Source organism: Amblyraja radiata, chromosome 1 (genome assembly GCF_010909765.2).
Source record: "Amblyraja radiata isolate CabotCenter1 chromosome 1, sAmbRad1.1.pri, whole genome shotgun sequence".
Taxonomy (NCBI): domain Eukaryota; kingdom Metazoa; phylum Chordata; class Chondrichthyes; order Rajiformes; family Rajidae; genus Amblyraja; species Amblyraja radiata.
In genome coordinates this window covers 131147171-131170267 of record NC_045956.1, presented here as the reverse complement: position 1 = coordinate 131170267, position 23097 = coordinate 131147171, and the positions used below count along the sequence as shown (strand labels likewise).

The window sequence follows — 23097 nt, the reverse complement described above, 5'->3', positions numbered from 1 at the left end:
CTGGCTGCTCGCGGCTGCTCGTCATCCTGCAGCCGCTCCAACCGGCCCCGGTGCTCACGGGCACTGGCCGCTCACGGCTGCTCGTCATCCTGCAGCCGCTCCAACCGGCCCCGGTGCTCACGGGCACTGGCCGCTCGCGGCTGCTCAAAGTCAGACTCATCGGAGTCTGGCATTCGGTCCGTTTTTTGCTTCGCTTCACCGGTGCGGGAGCAAAGTCTGGCACAGCTGTTCCCATTTCGGGAGATTGGCGTGCCGTCGGCTGCTGCTGTTGCTACTGGCTGTCCGCAACTCCGCGGTTCTCCCCCGCCAGCTTTTTCGCAGCCTTCTGTCTCGTGGATCTGTTCATCTTTCCACCTGCAAGGTAAGTGGGAAAACGCAGAGTCTCCTTACCTGCTGTTCCCGGCTTTTAAATTCTGCCGCTAAAGGGTTACGTCCTTCCCCCTGCTGTGACTCATTGCAATGCGTGTAGCGATATGACACGCATGCGTCCTAGCGGGGTTCTTCACGTAGTCACTCACGTGACTCCGAAGTAAAATAACTGCAGACCTTGCCAGTCATGTTAACATATGATGAATTAGTACACGAAAAAAAACACAACAAGAATTGTTGTAAACACAAACATTTTATTGAGATATTGAATGTAGCACAGACTTTTAAATTAAGAAATCTATCTCTTCTTTCACCAATAGCTAATAGCCCGTTATTATAGATAAAACGTTTATTTATTGGGAAAGACTAGGAATTAAAAAGGTTGGAGATTTGTACGAAATGGGAAACCTCCTATCATTCCAGAAATTACAGTCGAAATACAGTCTGAAAGGTAATCAATATTTTAGATATCTTCAAATCGAGATTATTTGAAAACATATACCCACGATTATCAAACTCTGTTGCCAGATATATTAGACGAAGGTATGAATAGAAACTCAGTCAAACAATCTAATATCATACTTGTACAATATCCTTCTAAATATAGAAATTCCATCGTCAGACACAATTAGAAGAGAATGGGAAGAGGAATTAGGCCTAAAAATCTCCAAAGACAGATGGGAAAAATATCTCCTATATATACATAATTGTTCGATTAACGTTAGACACATTTTAATCCAATTCAAAATACTCCACTGACTATATTACTCAAAAACTAAACTGAATAAGATTTTTTCAAATGTATCTCCTATTTGCGACAAATGTCTCTCTCAAGAAGCAACTATAACACACTCCATTGCCTCTTGCATAAAACTCCATACATTTTGGAAAGGAATCTTTGAAATGTTCTCAAAATTATTAAAAACAAAACTGGACCCCCATACAGAATTGATTATTTTCAGAATAGCAGGAGCTTGCTCTGAGCTATCAATATTTCAAAGACGTTTCCTTAACTATGGCCTGATAATGCCAAAAAAATGTATACTTACATTTTGGAAAAATGCATCTACCCCAACTCTTAAAATGTGGATTGCAAGCATGTCTGAGACGCTACATCTTGAAGATATGAGACTTGTCTTAGCAGGAAAATCAGAGCAATTTTCTAAGATATGGTCTCCTTTCATTGATCCATTACAAGGATAGTATGGTGCAACACAACTTCGGAATTAAACCGATTTACGGACATGGTGATGGGTGTGGTGAGAAATGAAGCAGGTATATCAACACATTTTTTTTTTTGAATTATTTTTTTTTTGTCTTTTATTTTTTTTTAGTTTTTACGTACTAACTCTGTGACTACACTCTTTGGTAGTTTAGGGGTTCTATTTTTACACATTCACTCTCTCTTTCACTTTCTTTCTTTCTTGCTCTTTCTCTCTTTTTCTATTTCATTTTTGTTAAAATTAAAATGGAAGATGTACAATAAATGTACTATGTCATATGCCGCGGTTTATACTATTGTACACTGCTTCTAATAAAAATATATTTTTTAAAAGACTGGCATTCTGCTAGTGCAGGTGATCATTACTTATCAAGCCTTACAACCTTTAAGATTATTTACCATAAATGATTCTATAGCAATAGCTAGGAATTTCATCACAGTATTTAAACTAACATTTTTTCATGTGTCTTAATTTTGTGTCGTTCCACAATTTTTAGAAGCATTCATTGTGGCACTGTAATTTTATTATATTAGTAAATATCAGTGGATATATGCATGTGAACTTGAGAGTAAATATAGTAATATTACTGTATAAATACTTAACATGCCCCAAATGGAGTGGAGGTCCTGGCAGTAACGACTGTCATTTTCCAATGTTTAAGAAAGAACTGCAGATACTGGCAAAATCAAAAGCAGACAAAAAAGCTGGAGAAATTCAGCTGGTGAGGCAGCATTTTATGGAGCGAAAGGAATAGGCGATATTTCGGGTTGAGACCCTTCTTCAGACTGATATCGGTGGGGTGCAGGAAAAAGGAAGGAAGAGGCGGAGACAGTAGGCTGAGGGAGAGCTGGGAAGGGGAGGGGAAAGAGGGAGAAAGCAAGGACTACCTGAAATTGGAGAAGTCAATGTTCATACCACTGGGGTGTAAATTACCCAAGCAAAATATGAGGTGATGCTCCTCCAATTTGCAGTGGGGCTCACTCTGGCCATGGAGGAGGCCCAGGACAGAAAGGTCGGATTCGAAATGGGAGGGGGAGTCGAAGTGCTGAGCCACTGGGAAATCAGGTTGGTTATTGCGATGTGAGCGGAGGTGTTGGGTGAAGCAATCGCCAAGCCTGTGCTTGGTCCCGTCGCACTGATGTAGAGCAGTTGACACCTGGAACAGCGGATGAAATAGATGAAGCTGGAGGAGGTGCAGGTGAACCTCTGCCTCACCTGCTTTCTCCCTCCTTCCCCTCCCCTTCCCAGCTTTCCCTCAGCCTACTGTCTCCATCTCTTCCTTTCTTTTTCCCGCCCCCCCCCGACATCAATCTGAAGAAGGGTCTCGACCTGAAACGCTCCCTATTCCTTCGCTCCATAGATGCTGCCTCACCCGTTAAGTTTCTCCAGCTTTTTGCCTGCCGTCATTTTTTCAATACTCACTGTTTCGACTATAGAAACATAGAAACATAAAAAATATGTGCAGGAATAGGCCACTCAGCCCTTCGAGCCAGCACCGCCATTCAATATGATCATAGCTAATCATCCAGAATCAGTACCCTGTTCTTGCTTTCTCCCCATACCCCTTGATTACGTTAGCCCTAAGAGCTATATACATCCAGTGAATCGGCCTCCATTGCCTTCTGTGGCAGAGAATTCCACAGATTCACAACTCTCTGGCTAAAAAAGTTTTTCCTCATCTCAGTCCTATATGGCCTACCTCTTATTCTTAAACTGTGACCCCTGGTTCTAGACTCCAGATGTTTTGTGTCAATACAATACAATACAATACAATACAATACAATACAATTTATTTGTCATTTGAACCCCATTGAGGTTCAAACAAAATGTTGTTTCTGCAGTCATACACACAAGAAAGAACCAAGACACAACACAATTTACACAGACATCCATCACAGCGCATCTCTTCCTCGCTGTGATGGAAGGCAAAGACTTATCTCTCCCCTGCACTTCCCATTCCCCTCCCGATGTCAGAGTCAAAGCCCCCGGCGGGCGATGGCAATTGTCCCGCGGCCATTAATGCCGCGCCGGGTGATGCAAGGCCACGCTCTGGGTCTTGTTGTTGGAGCCCCCGGCGGGCGCTAGCAAAGTCCCGCAGCCATTCCAAGCCACGCGAGGCGATGATGTAAGGCCCCGCTCCGGGTACTCTTCAACCCCGCAACTCGGGCGGGTGAAGTCGCCGTTGCGGAAGCCCCGAAAAGCGGTCTCCCAGCAGGGACCCGCAGGCTCCCGATGTCACTGTCCACCAGACCTGCGGTAAGCCTCCGAATCTCCGGGGTCAGGTCGCAGCAGCGCGCCACCACCGCTCCTCCCGCTCCGAACTCGGCCAGCTCCGCGATGGTGAGTAGGTCCACAGCTCCGTGACTGGAGCCCCAGGTCGTTCCTTTTGGAGGCCGCTCCACGGTGCTAGGCCCCAACGACAACGGAGACCCGACAAAGAAAAGGTCGGGTTCTCCGTGCAGGGGATAGATTTTAAAAGTTTCCCCCGCCCCCCACACACATACCCACACACATACACAAAAAAAATAATAAAAACTACATTCAAACGAGACAAAAAACAACAAAAAGATAGACGGACTGCAGAGGCCGCTGCGACGCGAGTCGCGCATCCCACCTCTAGTGTCGAGAACCTTCTGACTGGGGAATGAAGAAGGGTCTCGACCCGAAACGTCACCCATTCCTTCTCTCTAGAGATGCTGCCTGGCCCGCTGAGTTACTCCAGCTTTTTGTGTCTATCTTCGTCTGCACAAGTTGATTGATTTATTGATACTTTATTATCACAGTGAAAATCTTTGTTTTACATACTATACACAAAGTATGCAAAGAGTTGCCATATATAGGGCGCGGACAAGGTTACAAAATATTAATTACAGTCCCCAATGCTCCCTCTTTGTTCTTGGTGCCCCACCCCCCCCCCACCCACACACACACCGGGTCCCTCGTGATTCCTGGAACATAGGAGTCTGAGAGGTGACCTTATAAAGATACATACATTGATTAGACATAGTCTTTTTCCCAGGGTAGGGGAGACTAACTAAAGGACATTGGTTTAAGATAAGAGGGGAACGATTTAAAGGGGCCCTGATGATACAATAATAGGTGGAAGGGCAGGTAGTGTAGAGAAAACATGGACTCTGCAGAAGGACTTGGACAGGTTGGGAGAGTGGGCAGAGAAGTGGCAGATGGAATATAGTGTAGCAAATGTGGAGTCATGCATTTTGGTAGTAGGAATAAAGGCGTAGACTATTTTATAAATGGGAAGATAATCCAGAAATCAAAGGGACTTGGGAGTGCTGGTGCAGGATTCCCAAAATTTAACCAAGAATGAGTAAGTTAACCTATGATGAGCCTTTGATGACACTGGGCCTGCACTCGCTGGAGCTTAGAAGAATGAGGGGGAACCTCATTGAAACATACAGAATAGTGAAAGGCTTGGATAGAGCAGATGTGGAGAGGATGTTTTTACTAGTGGGAGAGGTCACAGCCTCAGAAAATAAAACGTTCTTTTAGGAAGGAGTTGAGGAGAAATGTATTTAGTCAGAGGGTGGTGAATCAGTGGAATTATTTGCTGTGGCGTTCAAGTCTGTGGATATTTTTGATTATCTTGATTACTACAGATATCAGAGGTTATGGGGCGAAGGCAGGAGAATGGGATTGGGGAAAGAGATATATCAGCCATGATTGAATGGCAGATAAACTTGATGGCCTAATTCTACTCCTATCACTTATGACCTTATGACCTTTTGAGGCGCACTAAGGGTGGTAGACAATGCTTTTCTTTTGTTGGTACTTGCACCTATAAAGAGTTAAAAAGTAGCTTGATGTACTGCAGTGAATACTATTGCATGAGCTGTCATATGCATACATGCTCATTTTTGTTACCAAAAACAGCATCAATGGTGAATATATAGAACAGGCTCCTGTGGTAGTAGTGGAGCCGCATGCCATTACAATGCTTAGAAGACATTTAGAAAGGCACTTGAATACTGAAGGTTTAGAAGGATATGGACCAAATCCAACCAAATGGGACTATGATGATGATGATGATGATACTTTATTGTCACTTGTACCTAACTAGGTGCAATTAAATTATTTGTTTTTACATACAAAGTACACTTGGGCAGGGCTGGTACACATGGCGTCACGACCAGGTTCTCAAACCCATTGCAGAAGCCATCAGCATGGGAATCAGCAGCTGCAGACGAGAACGCCCCACCATCCAGATGATCACCTTCGTGAAGGCCGGAGTGCAGCTGCCAAGAACCACAGCAGCCAGGAATCCATCAGGAATCCTGGCGACTGCGCAGGACTGGCAGCTTTCTGTAGACCTGGTGAAACAGCTGAAGTTCCCACAGCACATTGCCACGACCACCCTGAGGCCAGACATCCTCCTGGTCTCAGAGGCGACCAAAACCATCGTCTTGTTGGAACTGACAGTGCCGTGGGAGGACCATCTGGAGGAGGCCCACGAGAGGAAGATGGCCAAATATGAAGAACTGGTCATAGACTGCCGCAAGCAGGGCTGGAAGGCAAGGTGTATGCCCATCGAGGTTGGTGTCAGAGGTTTTGCAGGGCAATCGCTCTACAAAGCCTTGAGTGCACTGGGCATCAACGGAGTGGCGAGGAGAAGAGCCTTCAAGAACACCACAGAGGCAGCGGAGAAGGCCTCGAGATGGCTCTGGATCAGGAGAGGAGGTCCATGGGGAGGAGCGAATGCCACCTGAACACAAGTCGTGGTCTGATCAACCACGGCTGGGTCGCCAGGGTGTGGGTGTCTGATGTTGAAAGACCCGAAACACCCAATGACCCCAGGTTACATCACTGATGATGTGTTCAGGAGCATCTATCGATGTATTTGTATCAATGATGATGATGATGATACTTTATTGTCACTTGTACCTAACTAAGTGCAATTAAATTATTTGTTTTTACATACAAAGTAAACTGTAGAGTCGCCACAAGAGCACCGACAAAGTTACAAAAGGTACTAATTCCTTCTTCGTTCCCACCATGTCAGGTTCCTCTTGGTTCTCGGCGACGCAGCCTCTCTACCTTGGCCCATCCACGTCCTTGGCCCGTCTTGACATCCAAGGATCTGTCCTCAGCTCGACTCCATCCTCGGCCTGACTCTGTTCGTGACTCCGACCCGACCACGTGGCTCCATCCCGAACGTGAGGCTCCGTCCCGACCCATCTCACTTTGACAATCTAGCTTGCGCTGGCTCCTCCGTAGGCCGCAGAGGGCAAATAGGGCCTACTCGGAGGGAGTGGCCCAGCCCGCGGCTCACCGGATCGGTTGGTTACATAGTCAGCATGGACATGTTGGGCTGAAAGACCTATTTCTGTACCATTTAATCCTTTGACTATGTAATATTGGATTTGTGGAACATTATAATTATCGCTCAACTGCCTCATTGACCCCAAATAAACGAATTTTTCAATTGTTGATCTTAGTTCCACTGAAGAACATTGTAAAATTGCACGTTAGCTTAAATAATTAACGATAATTTTTATATTTGGAATATTTCAGCCGCTTCTAAACTCCATTCCATTTCAAGTATTTTTTTGTGCAGTGAATAAATTGAATTATATTCAATTAAAAATATATATTCTGTTTTACTCTTTGCGTTCTTTATGTCTGCCGTATGTTGGATGCCCTTATAAATGGCAACAGGATCAAAGTGGTGGCAGTAACCCAATAGCTCTAGAACCCATTAAATTACTGTGTCTCGTAACATAAGCTGCACTATAACACAATGGCAAAGTCTCCGCTTTTAATTCCCTCACTGAGGTGTGACCCATTCAAATGAACAAATCAATTATTAAACCAGTACAGTAACATTACAGATGACGGTACCTCCTCCAAAAAATAATGACAACTTTTAATTTAACTACGTCTTTGGTTTCCTATCAGCTTGTCTACTTACTCGTGAGATAAGGAAGCCTCTTTCTGCCCTGACACAACTTCCTCTTTACCAATCTCATTGCCATCTTTTTTCCAAGTTCCAATTGTTGGAGATTCTTTTGTTGTTAGAATTGTCAAATTGCAGGACAGTCTGATCTTTGTGGCCATTGTTATATTCACCTTCTTTGTTTCATTGAATCCTGAAAAAGTGTAATTAAAAAATAAAATTTTAAATCTCAATTCAAAAACCTAAAATCCAAGAGCAAAGTATCCACTTAATCAATAAGGTCACGGAGGTAGATTTCTATGACTGGAAGCAATAAAATGGTCGCTAATTTAAATAGATATTGAAGTGAATACAGACCCATGCTCATTCAGAACCATGACTGCTTGGATGATTATTAATTTTATTAATGCAACTTCATTCATATTTTAATGGCAATTTACTGCAATATCTTGAAAAATTCAAACAAGCGAATATGTTTCCGATTTACTCTGTGCTTTTGGACTACAGATGAATAGCAACAGGTGTATGACTCCAACATCTCCTTCCAATCCACATAAAATGAATTATGATTTGAAAGGTAAGAGGCTTCCTGATTTATTTCACATTTCATCAATTGTGATACCCTTCGCAAAAAATAAGGCAGAAGAAGTGTATCCCTGACTCCACATCCAGCAGTGGCCATGAGGAATTATAACTAGTATTGGTTTATTATTATCATGTGTGCAGCAAAAAAACATTGCATGCTATCGTCAAATTATGCTCTACAAGAGTACAATCATGACATACACGTACAATAGGTAACTAGACTAAGTGGGACCCTTTGGGTCCCTGTCACACATCAGGCTTGGTCCCCCACCACAATATTCCACCACTCATCCATAGCCCCCATCTGCACAGGTGCAGCTCATCTCCCCTCATCCCTAGCACTGTCTCCCCCTCCTTTTCACCCTTACTCTTCTTTCCCCTCCTCCTCTCCCCAAATTCCTCCCTCACTTCTCTTTCCCTCTCCTTTCCCCTACCCTCAGTCACTCCCTCCCTCCCACCACTCCCCTCCCTACCCCCTCCCATCACTATCCCTCACTCCTCACCTCCCCTACCCATCCTCACCTCCCCCACTGCCTTCTACTCCTCACTCCCTACCTCCCCCACTCCCCCTCCTCCACTCCCCCCATCCTCTCCCTCTATCCCCCCTCCTCCCCCACTCTCCTTCCGCAGGATCTCGGGGTTGTTTCGGCGGCTGGGCCACTTCCAGTCTCTCCTAAAATTGTGTCCGGTTGGAGACTTCCGCCGGCCACCCGCAGCTCCAGTAAAGATGCAATGGCACAGGAAGGGGCAGACCATCTCGGGAAGTGACAGGAGAAGCGACCAATCCACGCAGCGCTGACTGGCAAAAGCAGTGCCCAGCAGGCTGCATTTTGAAAAGTGTGTGCAGCTGACCACGAGCAGTAGATCCATTGTGACATCATCAGCTCGTTAACTTTAAAAAAATATCTCAGATTTGTGAATAATTTTAATAAAAAACTCGTAAAATAATGAATCAAATTTTCAGATGAAGCGATTTTCGAGATCATGAGGTAAGTCACTATCGGAATATGTAAAAATTTCACCGTTTGCGCGTCGTGTTTTCGAGAAGATGTGAATCACATACACACAAATAAATCCACACATAAATCCACACACAAATACATCCACACCCAAGATCAGAGGTTTATAAGTATACTAGACAGACCAAGTGCAGACCTGTTGGGTCTGTTCCCCCAACGCGCGTTTGCAGGGGGGGGGGGGCGAGGGGAGGGGGCAGGCGGCGCCACACACACACGCTAACTACACCCCTTGATATTATATTAATATTATTAATTTGCTCCTTTTACCCCATGACCACCCTATCCACTGACGTATAGCCCCCAACTCGCAGGGAAAGGGGGGGGGAGAGAGAGGGGGAGGAGAGAGAGAGAGAGGTGAGAGGCGGGGCGGCAGCCCGAGCGAGGCACGGAGCGATCAGAGGATGGTGAAAAGCAGTGGGGGGACCAGCCAACCTTGGCTTCCGCCAACGTGACAGAGCCATGCCGGGCCGGTTGGGGACAGATGATTGGGCTTCCCCGGAGAGGAGGTAGGGGGAGAGAGGAGGGGAGGGGGAGAGAGAGGGCGATGGGGGAGGGGGGAGGGGGGAGGGGGGAGGGGGGAGAGAGGGGGAGAGAGGGGAGAAAGGGGGGAACAATGGGGAGGGATGGTGGGGTAGGGGAAGAGAGTGGGGAGGGAGGGAGGGGGGGTGAGGGGTAGGCGGGAGAGAGGTGTAGAGGGGGAGTGGGTGGAGAGAGAGGGGGGAAGGGATGGGAGAGGAGGGGGGTGAGGGGGAGAGGAAAGGTGGGAGGAGGGGGAGAGGAAGGGTGGGAGGAGGGGGGAGAGGAAGGGGGGAGAGGAAGGGGGGAGAGGATGGGGAGAGTAAGGGAGGAGAGGGAGCGTGAGGGTGGAGAGGGAGTGGATGGGGGAAAGGTGGTGGGGAGAATTTGAGGCGTGGGGGTGGGGGTGCGCATCGTCAGAGGTGAGGGCTGGTTCTTGAACGCAATAATCACTCGCTCTCTCGTGGCTGCGTGTTTTTTTCAAAGGCCTTGCGAGCGACGCGACTGGCAGCAGGAGGGAGGGAGAGGCTCCAGCCTGCAGGCTGCAGGATTCAGGCCACGAGTGGGTGGGGTGAGGTCAGGGGTTGGGGGGGGGGGGGGGCGAGGAGAAGGGGTGTGTAGATTAGGAGGAGGGGGAGAGGAGGAAGTGATCGGGCAGTGGGGGTGGGGGGAAGGGGTCGTCCGAACGCTCCTGTATGCGGCTCCACAGAAGCCTGCAGCCTCCCCCACCTCCTCCCTCCTGCTGCAGTGGGGGAGAGAGAGAGAGAAAAGGAGAGCGAGAACAGGGCCCGCCTGCTGCTGCTAGCGGGCAGGGCGTGGGGCGTGTGGACGGTGAAAAGCAAAGATCTTTGGTCAAAAGCAGCCGAGGGCCGGCTGATCGAGAGAAAGTGGGGGAGGGGGAGGGGGGGGAGGAGAAGGGAGGGAGGAGAGGGGTACGGCCGCCCAGCAGCCGCCGACCTCAGAGTGAGCCTCAGCTCCATGGGCTTGCATCCTCGGCGCTTCAGACCCCGAGTACGGGGAGGGGGGGAGAAGGCGGAGTGGGGGCGAAGTGGGGGTGAAGGGGGGGGAGAGGAGGGGTGGAGGAAGGAGAGGATGGGGGAGAGAGGCGGGCGGGCTGGAGTCCAGCAGTGCGAGCCATGGTGCGAGCGTACTTGGAGGCAGGTGTGCCTGGATTGGTCGACATGTTGGATTGTAACATCAGCAGCTCGTTTTAGCTCGTTTTAGATTTTAAAATGAGTGAGTGTGGGGGGGGGGGGGAGGATTTTATTAAAAAACGTGTACATAAAAATGTCCAAATGATTGAATGTAAAAGTGAAATCGCTAGCGAAATGGGAAAAATCTGGGAGAATTTCGGAGTTGTTTTGGAGTAACAAGGAATCAAAGGCCGAATCTGACACCTACAAACACACACACAGAATTTTAATGTATAGACAGATAGATATAGATAGATGTACAAAGGACAAAGGACATTTATTATCACATACACCAAATGGTGTAGTGACATTTGACTTGCCATTGCAGCACACAAATAAAGATCAGACACAACATCAAAACATTTAACAGTAAACATAAAAACATCCCCCCACATTGGTTCCCACTGTGGGGGAAGCCATCAAAAGTCAAGTCCCGTCCCCTGTTCACCCATAGTCGGGTCTCTTGAGGTCTCCGCAGTCGACGCTCCAGCAGCCCAATGCTTCAGGCCCTCTCGCCGGATGATGAAGCTCTGGCGTCGGGTGAACACTCCTCAGCGGCTTGGAATGTCTGGAGCGGCCGCCTCCTCCCCGGAGACCGCGGCTCCCGAAGTCCATGGAGCTCCGACTCTGGTGACCTTGGCGTGAGATCCCAGGCTTCGCGATGTTCAAAGCTCGGCACCATCCACGGCTGGAAGCTCCGCAGACCGCAGCTCCGCGATGTTGGAGTCGGCGGTCTCAGCACTCCGGAGCCCACCGCACGGCGACCCGGGCAAGGCATCACCCGCTCCACGATGGCGCCCCAGCACTGTGCCACCGCTGAAGCTGAAGTCCCGGCAGGAAACGCCGCTCCAGACTGCCGGTATGCCGCGAGGAAGGGGCAAAAACACAGCTCGGAGAAAAGCCGCATCTCCGACCAGGTAGGGACTGAGAAAAATAGTTTCCCCTCCCCCCCCACCCCCCACCCCCCACATAAAAAGACTAAAAGACCTCCAAAACAAGCACTCACTAAAATTGTTTAAAAAGGTAAAAAGACTAACAGCTGCTGGCAGGGCAGCCATACTCGATGGCGCTAGATAGATAGATAGATAGATAGATAGATAGATAGATAGATAGATAGATAGATAGATAGATAGATAGATAGATAGATAGATAGATAGATAGATAGATAGATAGATAGATAGATAGATAGATAGATAGATAGATAGATAGATAGATAGATAGATGGGTAGGTGGGTAGGTGGGTAGGTGGGTAGGTGGGTAGGTGGGTAGGTGGGTAGGTGGGTAGGTGGGTAGGTAGGTAGGTAGGTAGGTAGGTAGGTAGGTAGGTAGGTAGGTAGGTAGGTAGGTAGGTAGGTAGGTAGGTAGGTAGGTAGGTAGATAGATAGATAGATGTAAAGAGAAAAATACCAGAATGCGGAAATGTTGCAGTTACAGTGAAAGTGTAAATTGAAAATAGCACAATGTTTCTCAAAAAGTTAGGTTTTGGAGATTGGGACTATGCCCTAGTTTATGGGGGATCATTCAAAATCCTGATAACAGCGAGAAAGAAGCTATTCGTGAAGTGGTGGTATGTGCTTGTCGGGAAGACGATGGAATGATCTACTGTGATGTAAAAAGGTCCTTGAAAGCTTTGGCTGCTTTCCCAAGATTGCATGAAATGTAGATGGAGTTGATGGGGCGGAGGCTGATTTGAGTGATGATCTGGTCTACATCCACTCTTCTCTGCAATTTCTTGTGGTCTTAGTGCTGTTGTCAAATTACGCTACGATACATTGCAATAGTGCAACGTTTTACAGTGCATCTATAGAGATTGGTAAGAGTCGCTGGAGACATTTCCAATTTCCTTCGTTTTCTGAGGATCCAGAGACAGTGGTCGGCTTTCTTGGCCATTACTTTAATGATGAATTAGCAAGTGAAGTGTAGCACACTGAGCCACTCACTGGATGGGTGTATTTCTTCAGAAGTTGCAGGACAACAATGAAGTTCAAGGTCTTTTCCATCAGTCAGAAGACCCCAGTGTTTCTGGCTACAAACCCTGTCCATGGCTTTATGTGAGAGGCCAAATGTTCTGCCTTTTCCTGACCTGCATCAGTGCTTGGTTTTATCTATGCTATAATTTGTGAAGGCAGCAACATTCAGCTTATTATTGTAACAGCACACTTTGATTGCCTGCAGGATAGTCTTTACACATGCTATTCTCAAAACATTAGATTAGATTAGATTAGATTAAACTTTATTAATCCCCTTATTCAGGGGAAATTCTGATGTCCTTGCAGCACACTAATAAAAATACAACATAGATTCAAAAAGAAGTTCAACACAAAAACATCCCCCCACAGTGATTCCCACTGTGGGGGAAGGCACAAAGTCCAGTCCCCATCCTCTTGTCCACCCAAAGTCGGGCCTATTGAGGCCTCCACAGTCGCCGCCACGGCGCCCGATGTTCTCGCCGGGTGATGGTGCTTCGGCGTCGGGAGAACCCCCAGCGGCTTGGGGTGCCAGGAACGGCCGCCTTCCCACCGGAGACCGTGGCTTCCAAGCCAACAGACCGCGCCGGACGGAGCTCCGCACACTGGCGATTTCAGCAAGAGATCCCAGGCTCCGGGATGTAACGTTCAGCGTCGCAGCTGGCCGCTCCGCAGAACCGCGGCTCCACAATGTTCTTATCGGTGGTCCCAGCATACTGGAGTTCCAGCGCGGCGACCCAGGAAAGGCATCGCCCGCTCCGCAATAGCGCTCCAGCGCTGCGCCGCCGCCAAAGCCGATGTTCTGCGCCGCCGCCAAAGCCGATGTTCTGGCCAGGTCCCCTCAGGGAAACGTCGCTCCAGGACCCGCTGGTAGGCCGCAAGGACAGGTCGAAGTCGCTGCTCGGAGGAAGGCAACCCCTCCGACCAGGTAGGGACTCGAAAAGCAGTTTCCCCCTTCCCCCCCACCACCCCCCACACATAAAAAGATTAGGCCCCCTGACTATACACTCAACGTACTAAAAATAATAAAAAAGAAGGGAAAAAAACGGACAGCTGCGGGACAGGCAGCCGTTCAGGACAGCGCCTCCTCCGGATACACTGCGGAACATCACCCATTCCTTCTCTCTAGAGATGCTGCCTGAGTTACTCCAGCATTTTGTGTCTACCTTCGATTTAAACCAGCATCTGCAGTTCTTCCTACTCAAAATTGTATCATTGTATTAATATTACAGAGGAAATTTAGGCTTCTCTGCTTTTCATTTTTAAATCTATTAGGTGTGTTCCATCCAAGAGATGTTAGGCAAATGCAACCCAGCCAATTACCACATTATCAGTCTTTTAAAATCATCAAAGTGATCAAAAATAAAAGTGCAAACGAATGGCACTTTCCAATAACCACCACTGGTTTTACCTGGAGGACCCAGGCCTCATCGGATAATGGAACCTTCTGTGTTAATATGGAGCAAAAAGAAGGCATCATTCAGGTAAGAGCTGGTATGTAACAAATTTTGCCACACAAGTCGCAGACTATGGCTACAAGTTCAGGAGAAAGGCTGGGCATTGTAAAGAGTTACTCAATACCCACGTCCACGCAGTCCTTCTACCATTCTAATTAAGCTTTAAGAAGTTCTAACAGCAGCAAGAAAAAGCAAGTACTTGGTTGGCACTTCATCCACCACTCTTCATCTACTAGTTTCCCTGGGGCTGTAATGAACACAATTTATATAATATGCTGCAGAAAACTCTCTGGGGATTGAGACAGGATCTTCCAAAAAAGAACACTAATCCACTATTTTTCATGCAAATAATTTAACAGCAGCTACAGCATCTCTTAATATGTGTCATTAAATGTACTAACCCTGGTATTAATAATTAAACCTGTTATGAGCCAATACTCGATTGAATAATCTTGCACTGTGCAGCAGTAACAGGGTGAATGTTACACACAGATTACAAATTTCAACATTTAAACCCAATTGAATTGAGAGGATTAGCCATCACTACAGGATATGGGAAATTCAATTAATAGAAATGCACAGAGTCTGACATAAACAGCTCACTGGAACTTTCAAATGCTTTTTTCCTCGTTCTTCTGTTCCCAGAACCAAAGGATGTTTGTCCAGAACCGAAGTCCCCAACATTGCACAGTGAGTGATGCAAAGTCTGACATCTTGTGGCCAAGTACCAGAAAGCTACAAAGATTTGTTGGGAATTTAATTTGCAATCTACTGTACGAAGAACACTTGTCTAGAAGTTGGATTTCATATTTTCTTTTTGTTGCACCAAACCAGCACTGTGTTTAGAACTATCAACTATTCAGTTTGCCAGCAGAAAATCATGATAAACCTAACAAAATTATGAAAAAACAAGGTGTTTTACACTCAGAAACAAACTAAGGAACTGCACATTTACTGACAAGATTAGCCCATTTGGCAAACCTCCCCAATGCTGTGTGATACCCTCATGTCAGAAGGTCAACAGGGTATAATAGGTGTATTGCCTATGGCTTCTAAAAAGCAGCTTTTGAGGGATGTCAGTTTACAGAGAAGGAGGGAAAGAGCTTCACATTTCACCCAGTGTCATCCAGGAGGTTCCTGGTGCTTCACAGAGCTCGGGAAGGAGGTTCTTGTGTCAGGGGACGAGGGCCTGGAATAGATGGCTGAAGTTGTGTTGATAGCAGAATAACCCTTAAATTATCAAGCCATGCAAAAAAAGGAACCTCATTACGGTAGATATGAAGGGGACTGCATCAGTATAACTGTTGCTGCTTTATGATTACAATAATACACACACACACACACACACACACACACACACACACACACACACACACACACACACACACACACACACACACACACACACATGTATTCATCCTGCAAAATGTTACTTCTGCATCACCATCCACTCTCATCCCATTATTGGTAAACCTCCACTGAACCCTCACCATAGCCTCCATTTCCTTCCTGTAATTAGGCAACCAGAATTGCATACAATACTCCAAATGTAGCCTAACCAAAGTCTTATAGAACTGCATTAAGACTTATTGACTGTCATACTCAATGCCATAAGCAATGAGGGTGAGGAAAACCATATGCCTTCTTAAGTAAAGATAAGTGGAAATAAATTGTCGGAGATGGAAAGCAGATCAGTAGTTCTGCTAAATCAACAGGACTCTCTTCAAAGACTAATATTTATTCCATAATAATACACTAAGAATCCATCAGTGGGATAGTGTGAGACTTAGGTATGGATAGTTCACATTACATGTAATGTTAGTCTTCGTGTATCCTATATTAAATCTGGGAAGGATTTTAGAAGCAAAGTAGCAGCTTCATGTTTAACTGGTCGTTCTTAAGTTATTGTATATTATTGACTGCAACGTCACCTTTCCTCTGCCCCCTCAGATGCTGTCTGGCCTACTGAGTTCCTAATGGCCACAGATCCTATAGAAGCTGCAGTTGATATGATGGACACATGAATTACACTTTAGACACTCCAGGCTTCCAGTAACATTCATATATATTAACAGGAACAAGTACCAAATTCTACATACACTGAATCTAATTGACAAAATATTAACACTGGCTGAAGGAAACATGTCATTCAATTTATAAGCACGTGAGTAGATGCTCAAACCTGGATTGCTTTCAGATGAATAGAGTAAGCATACTTACCTCCAATTCACCAACGCAATTTTAACACCAGTACAAATGATATGATGACAGTCCAGCTCATGTCCGCTGTATTACACTTCCCATAGAGTTCTGCATTGCGATGTCCAGAGGTCTCTCCAAATTACTTCCAGGCTTTTACATATGATGAGTTGTCTACAACAGCTGTGATGTTCCCAGCATATTTGGATTTGTTTCTGGAGTCCAGATTGTGTTGACATCTACAGTTACTGTTGGCTGCTTAATCCATGCTTAAAAATTGTAGGAATGTGTTGGAATTAACTCATCTACAGTGATTAAGATTCAAAGACTTTTATTGGCAGTACAGCATAGGTAACTTCATCTTAACACATAACTCAAGACTGGGGAAGAAAGGGAAAGAAGGCTTTCTATTAAACTAGTGGGCGGAGCCACAGTATGAATCATAACATGAGTGACACTGATCTACATCCTCCCTTTTAAGGAATTAAATGTCAGTACAAAACCATTGACTAAATAAGGCAAGCATAGCAATTGATATGGAAAGTCAAATATAGCCCGGGTGCTTCACGGTGGGCTTGCAAACAGGACCAGCATGTGTGCGATATAAACCAAACAGTCAGTGGTATGACTGGTGGCAGAGATTGAAACAGCATTCCCGGTGGTGAAACAGGGAACTTTGGCAAGGCAGAGGAGGCGTTGCCATCGGCAGAGTAGCCGTTTCAGAAGGTGGTTGTTTTGCTGGTACAGGTGGACAGATGCCGCTGGATGTGGATGGAAGTACACTTGTACGGTCCGGATAATACGGAGGTAGAGCCAGCACATTCAAAGGCAGTATATATTGTCTGTTACGTCTGTATGTGCCGCCATCAGCACTGACCAAATATGAGCATGGCTCAGAGGCAGTTCCATGAGCTGTTTGACTCTTTTGACAGCCTGTTCAGCCAGTCCATTCGACTGTGGATATTCAGGGCTGTTGGTAATATGGCAAACACCCCAGAGTGCAGCAAACACATTGAATTCTGGCTGGTAAACTGACTGCCATTATCAGATAGCAGTATGCAAGGATTAGATTAGATTAGATTAGATTAGATCCTTTATTTGTCATTCAGACCTTTTGGTCTGAACGAAATGTCGTTGCCTGCAGCCATACATATAATAATAAACAACAAAACACACAATAAACACAAATCAACATCCACCACAGTGAGTTCACCAGGCACCTCCTCACTGTGATGGAGGCAAAAGTCTTAAAGTTACTGTCTCTTCCCTCCTCATTCTCCCTCTGCGCTGAGACGATATGTTGTTACCCCACCGGGCGATGGTAGACAGTCCCGCGGCTCAACCGAGCACCGCAAACGGGCCGGTTCAGCTCCGTGGCCCGGGGTGGTCGAAGATGCCGCCCCCCAGTCCAGCGGACGCAACTGTTGCCGCGGGAGCTCCGGAAAACAGGCCCCAACCTGTGACATGCAAGCTCCCGACGATGTCGTCCACTGGCCCGCGGCCGAGCCCCGGATTCAGGTCGCCGCCGCCGGAACGCCGCCTCAGCCACCGGAGAACCGTCTCTGAGCCGGGCCGTCACCACCGGAGCACCGTCCCAGCCCCGAGTCGGGCAGCCCTCACCGGAGCGCCATCTCAGCACTGAGCCGGGCCGCCCTCACTGGAGCACCGTCCCAGCCCCGAGCCGGGCAGCCCTCACCGGAGCACCGTCCCTGCTCCGAGTCGTGTCGCTGCCACCGGAGCGCCGGAACGCCGCCACAGCTCCGAATTCGTCCAGCCTCCCGTTGGTGAGTCCTGGCTGGCTCTGCCTCTGGAGCCTCGAGGTCGGTCACAGTTGGAGGCCGCCAGCTCCGCCATTAGGCCTCAGCGCAGACGGAGGCAGAGAAGGAGGGATAGGACAGAAGAGTCGCATTCCCCCGAAGAGAGAGACAGAAACCATGTTTCAGCCCCCCCCCCCCCAACTAAAACAAGACAAAAAAACAAAAAAAAGTAAAGACAGACGGACTGCAGGCGAGCGACAGCCGTTCAACAGCGCCGCCACTTCTGGAGCTCCGTGGTCTGCAAAATGGCGAGCGAGTTTTAGAACTACCCCGTTAGAAGTGGGGCTGCTAAGAAAATCGATGTCAAACCAGCCGGAATACGAGTCAACAAGTACCAGGTACTGCTTGCCATGCCACTCAAATATGTCAGTTGCCACGGTAGACCACGGGAAGGCAGCGGGGCTGATATTTCACTGAAGTTCGGAATAAATTTACTCAGGTAGTTAGCCATGCCAAGGAATCTCTGCAGACTGAGCACGTCTGTGGGTGCTGGTAGCTCGTTGATGGCACTGGTTATTTATTCCGAACTTCAGAGAAATATCAGCCCCGCTGCAATCTCATCCACAGTGCACAAGGGATAGTGAGGTAATTTAATGGCTGTGTATTTGAAGAAGATTTCACCATTTACATAGACGCGACTCACCCGGCTGCTGCTCCAGGTGTTCGTGCCTCAATTCTCCTTTACCTACCTGGCACAGAAGCTGCTCGGCATGCCAGAAGATTTCATTATGAACCAGCTAGGTTTGACCAGGCTGGTGTCCAGATTGCTCCCGCTGAATCTATCCGGGACCCAGACTGCTTGCTACACAAATTCCAACAGTTATGTGAGTTACAAACTAATTTAGTTATGGAGAGACACTTATTTTTGTCATGAAGCCAGAGAAATGGCGAATCTGTTGAAACGTATGTTAGTGCTTTGAAACACATTGTCAGTCGGTGCGCTTTTGGTGATTTATGTGACAGTTTTGTCCGTGACCGTCTGGTTTATGGTGTCCACAATGATAAATTACGGGACAAATTACTGCGCAATACTGAACTTACTCTAGAGACTGCTGAAAACTGCTGGCACAGTGCTGAAATGGCTGATGCTCATGCAAAAGTTTTGGGACATGGCCCCCACTCTGCTCATGATATTAATGTTGCCGGCACATTTTATCAAACCTCTCGCCGTTCTCCTCAAGTGCCCGACAGCTCTATCGTTAAGCTCATAGGCAATTGTTTTAACTGTGGGGGTTTGCATGTTGCAGCTCATGACCGTTGCCCTGTTTATGGAATATTTTGTCATTTCTGTAAGAAAAATAACCACTTCTTCAAATACTGCTGCTCGCGTAGCAACAGAGTTCAAACAAGACAATCTGTCAATTCACTCGACCATGAGAACCTGCTCTTGGGACACCTCAACCAGCTCCCATGAATTTGCAGGCTGCTAACAAAGATTTTGATTTGGATGTTCAGTCCCTGCCGGATTTACCTCATAAACATCAAGATCTCAAGGTCGCTTTGCTAGTTAATGGCAAGAATTTTTTTCTGAAAGTTGATACTGGAGCGCGATGTAACGTTAAGTGTTTATCTGAATTAAAAAACTCCTATGGCTGCCTCCATTCTCCCATTTGCAGGAGGTCCAGTGCACCCTATCGGTCCTGTTGAGTTACACTGCTGTCTTAACTCACGTGTCCACAACCTAAATTTCTATGTCGTTCGTGAGAATGTACCATCCCTGCTGGGTGTCAAGGCTTGTCACGACCTGGGGCTTGTCTCTTTCAGTGCTTCGGTTTGTCATCTGTCTACAACCTGTGACTTTACTCAACAAATCCTGACACAATACAAACCTCTGTTTGATGACAAGCTGGGTAGGTTGCCTGTTAAGTACACAATTACGATTAAACCTGAGGTACTTCCAGTTGTCCATCCAGCACACAAGATTCCCCATGCTATGCAGGACTATGTTCAAACTGAACTCAACAGAATGGTGTCTTTAGGAGTAATTGCCCCCCATCGCTGTCCCCTCGGATTGGGGCTCGACCATGGTTGTGGCAACAAAGAAGAATAAGGACGAAATACGGATTTGTATCAATCCCAAGGACTTAAACACAGCCATTAAATGACCTCAATATCCCATGCGCACTGTGGACGAGAATGCAGCGTGGCTGGCTGAAGCGACTGTATTCACAGTACTAGATGCCAAGAGTTCATTCTGGCAGATTCTGCTGGAATCATCCCACTTCTGACTTCATGTTGGAATTAACTCAAATACAGTGATTAAGATCCAAAGACTTTTATTAGCAATACAGCATAGGTAACTTCATCTTAACACATAACTCAAGACTGGGGAAGAAAGGTAAAAAGGCTTTCTGTTAAACCAATGGGCGGAGCCACTGTATGACTCATAACATGAGTGACACTGATCTACAATGGACCTTTCAAAAAGAACATGTAGCATCAAATACGGAACATATTATGGAATTGTGAAGTGTTGCAAAACCTTATCAGATTCCAGAAGATATATATTTTAAAAATACACATGGCATTTTGAGAATCTATATTCAGCTGAAGAAGCTCATGCTCATAGTAATGACAACCCATGTATTACAAAGTAAATCAAAATAAAACACGCTTGAACAGTATGTATTACATTGTGAAAGAAATAAGATGTTGAAATTACCTAAAAGAAGAAAAATCTCCACCACAGATAAACGGTCTTCATCACCCCTAGACACTGGTGCTGGGGTTGCGTGATGAGAATTACCTGGAAAGGTAAAACATTTAATATTCAATAAACTGATCCTGGTATTATGATCCGGTAGAAAATATCAAAACAAAGGAAAAGTCTGGAAACTGTAGACCAGTGAGCCTAACATCTGTAAGTTACTGAAAAAAATTATGAGGAATAAGATATATATGCGTTTGGATAGCCGGGCTGATAAGGAATAGTCAGCATGTGTTTATACGTGGAAGATCGTGTCTTACAAATTTGACTGAGATTTTGAAGTAACCAAAAATGTTGAAGAGCACAAAGCTATAGACATTGTCTAAATGGACCAGCAAGGCATTTAATAATATTTTGTATTGTAGGCTGCTCTGGAACGTTAGATCACAGGAAGAGCTAGTTGACTGGATAAAGTATTGGCTTCATGGAAGGAAGCAGAGGGTGATGGTGGAAAGTTGTTTTTTGGACTGGAGTCCTGTGACTAGTGGTGTGCCTCAGGCATCAGTGATGCGCTCAGTGTTGTTTGTGGTTTATATCAATGATTTGAATGAGAATGTACAAGGCACAATTAATAAGTTTGCAGATGACACTAAAGTGGGTGGTGTCACAGATAGTGATAATGGTTAATGCAGATAGAGATTAGTGTGATCAGTGAATGATAGGATCCTGAGGGGTATTGTAGAGCAAAGGAGTCTAGGAGTTCAGGTATATATTCTGTGAAAGTGGCATCACAGGTAGATATGCTGGTCAAGAGGGTGTTTGGTACATTGGCGTGACATCAGTCAGGGTATTGATATAGAAGTTGGGGTTTTGTTATGCTATGGATGTAGAAGACATTAGTGATGCCGCATTTGAAGTATTGTGTTCAGTTTTATCAATTAAGTCAAACTTCAGTACAATAGTTATAGCAAAGAGGAAGAAACAATATTCAAAATACAGTTATCACCATTGTATGTACCAATTCTGGAGACAAAGTCCAATGTCTGCAAAGTGTGGGGTTGCAGTGAATCGGACAGTACCCTAGCTTATGGAAGGAACATTCAGAAGCATGATAATAGAGGGGCGGAAGCTGTTCCTGAGTCTGGTAATGCGTGCTTTCAACCTTCTTTTTTGAGGCAGCATGAAGTCTAGATGAAGCCAATGTGGGGAGTCTGTCTGTGTAATGGACTGGGCTACATCTACAACTCTCTGCAATTTGGGCAAAGCTGTTCCCAAGCCAAGCTGTGATGCAACAACGCAATATGTTCTCTAAAGTGCACCCATATAAGTTTGCAAATGTCATTGGAATTTTCAAAGGTTCAAAGGTTCAAAGGTTGATTTATTGTCACATACACCTAGATGTAGTGAAATTCTTTTTACCAATTCAGCACATTAAAAAAGGAATACAAACATAACAATAATAAATAGCTTTAACATAAAAAACATCCCCCCACAATGGTTCCCATTATGGGGGAAGGCACAAAGTCCAGTCCCATCCCCAATGTCCACCCATAGTCGGGCCTATTGAGGCCTCCACAGTTGCCTCTACGGAGGCCCGATGTTCCAGGCCGTCCTCGCCGGGTGATGATGTTCCGGCGTCGGGAGAGCCCTCCCAGCGGCCTGGGAACCCTGGAACGGCCGCCTCCCTACTCGAGACCGTGGCTTCCGGAGCCGACAAGGCCGCGCCGAATGGAGCTCAACTGGCGATCTCGTCGCGAGATCCCAGGCTCCCGATGTAAAGTTTCAGCGCCGCCGCCCGCAGCTCCGCGATGTTTTTCACGCCGGTCCCAGCTCACCGGAGTTCCAGCGCGGCGTCCCAGGCAAGGCACCGCCCGCCCCGCAATGGCGCTCCAGCGCTGCACCGCCGTCCTCAGACCCGCAGCTCCGCCGCCGCCGATGCCGCCGCCGATGCCGAGGCTCCGGACGGCCCCGTCGCTCCTCGGACCCACAGCTCCGCAGCCGATGCCGCCGATGCCGATGCTGAGGCTCCGGGCGGTCCTCTCAGGAAATGCCGCTCCAGGCCCGCTGGTAGGCCGCGAGGACGGGTCGAAAGTGCAGCCCGGAGAAAAGCTGCATCTCCGACCAGGTAGGGACCCTGAAAATTAGTTTCCCCCTTCCCCCCCCACCCCTCCCTCCCCACACATAAAAAAGCTAG

At 46.8% G+C, this 23097-nt stretch overlaps 1 protein-coding gene across 1 annotated transcript in view; it reads right to left on the bottom strand.

The window, feature by feature from the left end:
* emb (embigin) overlaps positions 1-20996 on the bottom strand; it is a 44415-nt gene extending 23419 nt beyond the window's left edge. The window contains exons 1-2 of the mRNA XM_033030977.1: positions 20919-20996; positions 7519-7696 (exon numbers count right to left, since the gene is read on the bottom strand). Coding sequence (XP_032886868.1) covers positions 7519-7664 — 146 coding nt within the window. The 5' untranslated portion in view covers positions 7665-7696; positions 20919-20996. The remainder of the gene's footprint in view (positions 1-7518; positions 7697-20918) is intronic.
* Positions 20997-23097: the final 2101 nt, after the last annotated feature.